Source organism: Anopheles arabiensis, chromosome X (genome assembly GCF_016920715.1).
Source record: "Anopheles arabiensis isolate DONGOLA chromosome X, AaraD3, whole genome shotgun sequence".
Taxonomy (NCBI): Eukaryota; Metazoa; Arthropoda; class Insecta; order Diptera; family Culicidae; genus Anopheles; species Anopheles arabiensis.
This window is the reverse complement of record NC_053519.1, coordinates 18,466,124-18,475,170: the sequence shown is the minus strand read 5'-3', so window position 1 is coordinate 18,475,170 and position 9,047 is coordinate 18,466,124. Positions and strand designations below refer to the sequence as shown.

The following is a 9,047-nucleotide window of genomic DNA, read 5'->3' as shown; positions in this document are numbered from 1 at the left end:
TTTTATGTATGAGAAATAGAAATGTATGATTTATATTTACGCATTGATTACGCAAATTTGCACTATACGTTCGCTATTGGTGTCAAAGAAGCTAATGTCGGTTTAATGAAAAAGTGGATAAACGGAACCATGGATATGGAATTAATGGTGGTTCGCTACTCTCTAGTAATTGCTTAAGTAAGCAAAAGGACATATTTAAGCCGTTCGTTTTGATTAAGCAAAAGATAATAATAAAGGTAAGGGAAGAAATAAACAGTAAATTATGATTAGAATTAGAAAAATACTAATTTAAGGCGGTCCAGTAGTACAGTCATCAACTCGCACGGCTTAACAACGTGCCCGTCGTGGGTCCAAGTCTGGAGTCAACCGAACCTCGGAGCAAGGACGGACTATCCGGCTGCGTTTAAGGCTTGAACAAAAATTAAACAAAAGATCACTGAATTCTAGGACCTGGATCCAATTATTTTATGTCTTGTACAAACTATAAGGAATGACTGGGACGTATTGCAACTCGTTATGCAAGCGCTCTCTGTATTAGTATTTTCTTACACATTATCACATTAATATAATTAAATTGCGGAATGCAAATTGCATATCGGATTACAAATCGAGGAAAAAATATTCTTTTTGACAAACTTCCGTTGCCATAACCCTAACGATGCTATAAAAAGCACAGAAAGCTCGGAAAAGCTTGAATGCGCCACTGATGATTCTTCCGGTTTTCTCAATTCGCAAATCGAATGAACGTTAATCCAAAGTGTAGAAATGTTGTTATAATGTTTCATAATAATTGTTCAAAAAAAAAAAAATTAAAAGAAAAAACATTCGGTTGCTGTATTGATTGTTTTTATCCATCTTCTGTTTCTCTTTGCCTTCAAGGGTTATTGCCGTTTATTTCTTACCGAGTTCGCTACGTTGCAAATGCATCATAGTGTTGGTAGAGCGGGATACATGCATGGTGGGATTGAAAGCTTTAACTGATCGTTAAATACAAAATATTTTTTACAAAATAATTCAACATTTTTTAAACAGGTAAAAAGTAAATTATACGCAAGAAATGCATCAAGAGCAATTCTACACTAGCCGCAAATTAATAATAAAAATTTCCAACCGCTTGCAGGTGTTTGTGAGCGCACAGTGTGAGCATAAAGCATAAAGCGTTTGCACCATAGCGTAAACCAAAACCGAGCCACATACGACAAGAGCATCATTTCTCAGCCATCCCTCGTAGCGTGCGGACGTGTACGGGGTTGTTTTACTCGCGTTGTGTATACGTGCAAGCGCGCGCGCGTGTGTGTGTGTGTTAGCGTGTTTTTCAGTGCGCGAGGGAAACAGTGGTGTGCCTTTGTGTGGTGCAACGGGCAGTCTTGCCGCTGGAAGCAACCTGTTCGCAACCTTTTTCTTGCTGACCGCGCCCCCGTCCCAGTACATTGTACGTTATTTTTGTTTGTAGCAAATCCGCTCGGATGTACAAAGTTGCGTCTGCCACGAACCACCAAACGTCCGGCCGTGAACAGTGCCAACAGTGTGAAGCCGAAGCCCCACAAAATTGTTTTCGGTCGTGATTGCAGCTAAAATCCGTGCCTTTTTGAGGGTGGGAACCGGTTTCTGTTGGCGTGCTTTGAGCGTGTGATAGAAGTACGATGACAACATAGACCTGGCGACGTAGAACTGGCTGCTAGAAGTTCACCATACGTTCAGAACTTCGAGATCAACACTCGCCGTTTTGCATCACCACACAACACGATCATCTCCGTTGCACCGTTCAACCCGCTGCATCGATCAGCTCTAGTGTTCATAGCCGAGTGCCAAGCTAAACAGTCACGTCCGGTGGCGATGGACATACCGACGTCCAGCCGCCATGGTGTTGGCCAGTATGGCCGACATGTAGTATTTTTTCTCGCGTGCCTTCAATTGCTGCCGACGGTCTGGACAGTGGGCCGGTCATCATCCGTTACGCTCGAGGCGCGTATGCGAGACGATCCCGACCTGTCCGAGGTTTGTATATACCTGTAAAGGAGCCTATCGAGGTCTCGTTGGAGGGCTCAAAAATTCTGAGCGACTTCAAGCGACGAACCTTTGCGGGTAGATTTAAATCTCCTGAAATGTTATGTTTGTACCTGTTAGTAGCTAGTTTACAAGAAAAGTAATCTTTCAAGCCGACCCGATTGTCACAACCCCTTGAGTCTCTATCCCCTCGAGAAAAAGAATTTAAAAAAATCTCTTGTGAGGAAAATTTATTTGACGCACTAGGCGCTCGTGCCGGATTTGGACAAGATTTTTTTTAAAATGGAACAGCTACTGCTATTCTAGCAAAAGCACTCGAGGCTAGATCGATAACGACAGGCGTTTCATTCAACAAAACAGTTTATGCTTTATTTCATTTAGTTGTTACCCTCCCGAGCACACTTCACCTCCATTTTTCGGTACAAACACATCATCCACTGGTGTGCGCGTTTTAAATTCAACACACTTCCTCATCCGTAAACGCGGGGTCCTTCACTTTCTTTCTCGCACTATCTCGTCCGTCTCGCTCTCGCTCACACTCTTCTTCATTTTATTAGACAGTACAGAAATAGACTAAAATCAATGCAAATCATCTCGCCTCACCGACCGGGTGACTCACTCACATACACTTCCTTCCACCCAGCGTCAGGTCGCTCGAATGTCCTGCCGATGAGTCAACGCAGGCGGGTGGCAGGAGGAATAAATTTTGCGCGCGTCCCCGTTTGCCGATGTACGCACGCGATTGCAACGAGCACTCCGGCCGGGATTGGGGTGTAATTGCAAGGGAAGGAGGAAATAGTTTGATCCTGGACATGCCACAAACACCACCACCACTATCGGTCGGTTTAAATTGCTTTCCTGCTCCTTCTGTTTCAAACAGCACGCGGCTGTGAATGAAATGCGAGAGTCAGCAGCAGCACCAACACCACCACTGCCATGCAGCATTATCCTTCCCATCCTAGTTCCCACTCCAATAAGCACCCACCCCTAGCCGAACAAGGAGGGAAAGTTATTTTGCAACAACAGCGACGGCAAAAGCAAGCACAAAAAAACCAACACCCCATCGGTTTTGTGTTTCATTAGATAACCAGAGCCGTAGCGAGCAGTTGGCGCCATCCCATGGCCCAGGATTTATTGGATTTTGGGTATTGGGTAGTGTGATAGAGAGAGAAAGAGAGCACAAGAAATAGTTTTCTCTCGTTCAATGTATTTTTTGTTAGCTACCCTGCCATTTCTAGCCTCCATTTTCGACCTTCCCTTCTCCACCAGCGGGCCGTACAGTACTTCCCTGAATGCTCACGGTCTAGCTTACGTGCTACGTGGTTCCAGATTTTCCATCACTCACCTCCAGAAGTGTCCCATCGCTTGACGTTAGCGACCGTTGAAAATGAACGTTGGCGCCAGAATGCCCTCCTTACGCACACTTACGCATCGACCAGGCTGGTGCTTTGTCCTAGTGTGAGTGTCTGTGCTCCAAAAACAGAAGAAGCACAGACGTTAGGATTTTGGGAAGCTATCGAACGCTTTCTTAGCAGTGATGTTACAGGCACACACACAAGCAAGGGGGATTAATGTCAAATCATAGAGTATGTATGGGGGACCTAGTTTATAGTTTGCGACTTCCCAGTTGCGCTGGCAGACATTGGAAAGAGATGACATACTGACGTAGTTAGGCATTGTGTTGGACCAATTCTTGTTCATCTATAAATTTCAATTTATAGACGGTACTAAACGAAGGGAATGGTTCAGCAATGCGATACGCACAAATGTAGGTTAGACAGAATGGGGATATTGCACAGACAGGACCTACTCTGATTTCTCTATAGATGGGACATTACGAAAATCTAACGAATGTTTTGAACATTTCAGTTCTACTCGCTAATCGAACGCGATGAAATCGCCATGTCCAGGCTGGTTCACCATCCACTGACAATATTTGCCCCCACGAACCAAGCCTTCCAGCGTTACCTCAACAACAAAACGCACCTCAACTACCACATGTGTAAGCGCGATATCTTCTGAACGGTGATTCAGATCCTTCCCTTCTAATCGCTTCCGCATAACCAGCCTTTTTGTCTTGCCTTTGTTTTCCCTGATACTCATTATCCTAGCGTCCACTCCGCTCCGGCTATCGCAGCTGGGCGATACGGTGCGTTCGCTCAACGACGACGGTACGCCGCTGTACATCACGCGCCGCCGGCCGCTGAGCGGCATGCAGGAGGACCTGTACGTGAACAGTGCGAAAATTGTCCGGGAGCGGTCGAACATGGAGTTTAAAAACACCCGCGGCTACACCCAGGTAGGGGGTGGCTTTACACCCACTGTTTGCGCTGATGTCATCCCTGATGGACCGGATGAAATTACAAACGTTTCGTTTGCTTTCTCTGTGACAGATACTGCACATTATAGACGATGTGCTGACTCCCATAACGACCGTGTTCAACAAAACGCTCGATACGCCCAATCCTGATGCATGGGGATTCCTGCAGAGCGTAGAAGCGATCAACATTGAGCCGCACCGGGTGAGGTAAGTCGTATGTCGGGGTCGGTTAGGAAACGCCATGAGGGTGATTTTCATTACTCGTATCCTCTACGTACTCTGCACAACCAACAGGTCCTTTCGGAAGAAGATACTGAACCTGAAGCGCGACCAGGTGTTCAAGAAGTCGGGCATCTCCACCTTCTTCATACCGGTCGAGACGGGCTTCAAGGTAAGGGGAGGGCGAGGAAGTCCCACTCGGAAAACTGATTCCCATGGACGTGCGCATCCATCAACATATCGATTTCTTCTCGTATTACAGGTGCCGCCCAATCCCACTCTGAGCATGATTGACAAGCGGGTCATCGATGGGCATGTCATACCGAACAAAGCCATCTTCACAACGCCGGCCCCTTACGGGAAGCCGCTGGAGACGCTCCAGTTTGAGGACGATCTGAGGGTGACAATTACCTTCTTCCGGCACGAAACTGGCAAGAATACACATCGAGGTAATTATTCTCTCCCGACCCCTACCTCCAGACGTCGTTCGGTTAGCTGACCTTAATTTGCCATCTCTTTCGTCGTCGTTCCATCGCTCGCAGTGTTTGTCGTATCGAACACAATGTACTCCAACTCGCGGCTGACACCGGGTGCGGTCATAGCGGAAATCGTGAAGCCGAACATTCCGGTCGCGAACGGTGTGGTACATCTGATTCACCGCCCGCTCGTGATCGTCGATATGCACGGGATGCAGATGCTTACGGTATGGTTAACAGCCCGTAGAACTAGATACGGTAACTAACGCTAAATATGCCCACAGGATAACAGCCACACGCTATGGTCGAAGTTTAGGGACCTGATCGAAGACTACGCACCGGAATTTCTGAACGTCCTGCGGGGCATGAGCCAGATGACGTTGTTTGTGCCGCAGGATGAAGCCGTTGCCCAGATGATGCAAACCAACTTCATGAGGTAACGTTAGCCCTCGTATGCCCATTATGGAAACTTGAATAGTGTTATCCCTAACCCTTTTTTTTCATCAGCAACCGCAAGAAGCTGCTCGAGGTACTAATGATGCACGTTGTGCCAGATGCCATAACGATAGACAAGATAAAGCGCAATAACCAGAACCATGTGAGTGAAGAGACAATTGTCAGCATTCTTGGCACACTTTAACACTTACGCTTTCTGCCTACCAGATTTACCAAATCCCAACGATGAACAGTCGCCGCTTCCTTTACTTTAACCTGAACGAGAACCGCACTACGCACGACAAAAGCGTCACCGTCGAGGGTGGTGGCGTCAATGCCTCCCTCGTGCTCGGGGACATCGCCACTAAGGATGGCTACATCCACATCATCGACCGTATGCTGGGTGTTTCATACATGACCGTCCAGGAAAAGCTGGAAACCGATCCGATGCTAAAGTAAGTAGCAGGTGATGCATGCCAATAACAATGTCACCAACAGGATTAATCCTCTAAGAAACACATCCACAGTCTTACGTACCACTTTGGCAAGCTGAACCACTTCAACGATCAGCTCAACATGACCAACAAGCGGTTCACGTACTTCGTGCCGAGAGACAAAGCCTGGATCCAGTGGTTCATCGAACATCCCGCAGCAAACCTCGACGACTTTGTGCGGAACCGCGAGCAGGTCCGTGAGCGCTACCAGCTCAGATGATTCCGTGCACCTAATAATGATCTTTTTGTTGTGGTCTCCTTGTGCGTTTACAGTCTCGGATGGTGCTGGAGCATCATCTCATCGTAGCCGATCGGGTGTTCAGTATGGGTGATCTACGCAACATGTCGCATGATTCGCTCATCCTACCGACTGTCGGGTTGGAGAGCTTGCAGATTCGCGTAAAGGAGGAAGACAACAGTAAGTTGGGACTTGGGAAGTCGCCTTCTCTGGCGCATCACGTAATTCACGTTTGCATTCTTTCTGCTCGCAGGGTACTTCATCCAGTGGAAGGAGACGGGCCGCTGGACGACAGTGTTCCGTGCCGATGTAGAATGCACCAACGGGCTGATCCACGTCATCGATGTACCGTTCGTGCACGAGTACGACATGATCACCAGCGACGGCCATCGCCTGTACGGTATCGAGCCGCTGACACTGCTGCTGGTGACGGTGCTGACCGCGCTCGGAGCGGTCTAGAGCCGGAACGAAAGGCGAACAGGGAAACATTGTTTCGTTTCCAGGACACACCCGACCAATCGTGACGTCTCGAACCGTGCGCTGTGCAGCACACCGTGAGCGAGGAAAATTGGATTGTGTGGAGTATGCTTTTCGTTTCGTTCCAACCGGTTCGACGGAGATGCGGTGCGAACGAACCGTCATTTTGTTGCCAAATACTTGAGTTCGAAATTGAAACTCTACTAGCATCATAGTATCGAAATTGTATTCGTTTTAGATGTCCCATTGTACGCGCGTTTGTTAAATCTATTTCTCCCTCTCTATCTAGCTCTTTCACTTAGTTGTAAAGCAAATAAGTTGCGATCCAAGAATCTCGTAATTAGTGTGACACAGTCCTTTTAAAACAGGCAATTTATCGAATAGGCAGGAGTTTTTAATTTCATAATTACTTCAACGTTACGATATTAGTCGGTACGATTCAGCGACCCGTTAAGAGTGGCTTTTAATGTGTTCTTGCGTAGTCTTACTGTATAGTGTTACTGTTCCTTTCTTTGTTTGTTTGCTACCCAAAGCAAAAGCAGCAACATGTGATTAGTTTTCGTAGAATCTGGTTTGCCTAGTGCCTTGTTTCGTCCGCTTTTCATTCACGCTCTATCTATCCGTACCTTTTCCAGTGTGTTCGTGTGCCTTAATATACAAAGTTAATATACAACCCGATGATGGGCCGGGGAAAATGAGAAACCTGGTACCATGTTCCGATATTTGCCGTACTACCGAATTGCCTAGTAAAATGCCTTCCGCAAGCAGACAGAAATACAAGATGAAATCTAAATCCGAGGATACCAAACACTACCAACCGCCGAGGTGTATTGTTGAAACGAAGTAAGATAGCGAACAAAAACGGAAACAAACATTTAAAAGAGTGTGCGTGTGTGTGTGTGTGTTTCGTGTGCAATTGTTTAAACGTATTTACAAACGTATTGATCCGTGTAAGTTGCAAAGAAGCCCAGATTAGTTTTGGTCTATGATAACTCGCAAAAAAGATATTTAAAACATAGTCATCTTTTGATACTGCAAATAACTCTCTTGCTTCTACTACTACCGCCACTATTACCACTACTATTTACTACTACTACCACTACTATTCATACTTGAATTAACTACTTCCCTCCCTGTTCTACTAGGCTAACGATTATGATGAAGCTAGGAGCGTAAGTGCGTATTGCCAAATTAAGCGCATAGTATGTAAGGTGGAACAAACAGGAAACCGATTTAGCTTGTAGTTTTCTTCACGGGGAGACGCCCTTGAATTTCCTTGCATCCCGATAGCGTGCTTTCAAACTGAGCCTCAATATTCGCCTTATTAGGAGTGGCTGTCGGTAGTGATTGAATATGTTTGGCAAAGTTGGGCAGAAGAGGGAGGTGCGAAACAATATAGCAAGACATTGCTATTTAAAATAGCCTTTCCCATTTCAACGTTGTGTTTGTTTGGCCCCTTATTATTAAAACTAGCTCGTGTCAATATTCTAGCACGTAATGAAACAACTACAGAGAAGGAAAAGAAGAAGAAAACAACCGAACCGATAATGTAACAGTGTAACCTTGGATGAATTGTGCAGACTAAATATAAGAACCGGTGCAATACAGAGCCGATGACAGACGGAAACCTTCGCGGTCTGCTTTATTACTCTCTTGATCGTATTCATTAAGCTGCCGATGAGGTCGTTTTGCTGCTGCTGAAAAGTGTCCAATCAAGTGTGGTCGGGCCGCTGGCGCTGCAGGTTCTACGCTCGCACATAATACACACCCGCTAATGATCAATTAGGGAAATCAAACAACGGGCTCACTTTTAAGCAGTGCCCTCCGGCAGCGTTATCCACGCGCTTCCGACGCGATTGCCAAACCGAGCGATACCGGGTCCGGCGACCCGAAACACGGATACCCAATTAGGCGGGCTGGGCAGGCGACATATTAAATTAGGCCACGTCAGCGTGCGGTGGGTTCTCTCGTGCGGTCGCAAATTACTGATTACTTCCTGTCCCTTGCGTGATGACACTCTAGCGCAGATATTGGTGTTAATTGGATTTACTTTCGGGGTACTCGGTTTGTCCCCCAGCCCAGTATGTGATGTGTGAGTATGTGCGTTTGTGTGTTTCTGTGTCAATTTAGTTGACTTAATTTGCTTAGGCAACGGAAAGGAACCACAGCTCGCATATCATCCGTACCAGAATCCGTGCGGGCGTTCTCTAATCTCTGCTCGCCGTACCTAAACGTCTTAACCGTGACGCAGTTGTTACGGCGCAAAAAAAAAAAACAACCAATGTCTTAACATTGCTTCGCACCGTAATACGCACGTGCGTGCCTACTGTGCTCCCTTCGCTAAGAGAACCGAAGGTGCGAAAAGGTCGCCGGAAAGAACA

The 9,047-nt window shown here is 46.6% G+C and overlaps 1 protein-coding gene across 1 annotated transcript; it reads left to right on the top strand.

Moving 5' to 3' along the window:
* Positions 1-1,197: 1,197 nt before the first annotated feature.
* LOC120906360 (fasciclin-1) lies at positions 1,198-8,314 on the top strand. The gene is made up of 13 exons (XM_040317960.1): positions 1,198-1,998; positions 3,877-4,009; positions 4,119-4,306; positions 4,401-4,534; positions 4,622-4,718; positions 4,809-4,995; positions 5,089-5,249; positions 5,307-5,458; positions 5,530-5,620; positions 5,686-5,912; positions 5,985-6,144; positions 6,225-6,369; positions 6,443-8,314. Exons 1-13 carry the CDS (start codon positions 1,837-1,839, stop codon positions 6,646-6,648), a joined length of 2,043 nt encoding a protein of 680 aa, XP_040173894.1. The 5' UTR covers positions 1,198-1,836; the 3' UTR covers positions 6,649-8,314.
* Positions 8,315-9,047: the final 733 nt, after the last annotated feature.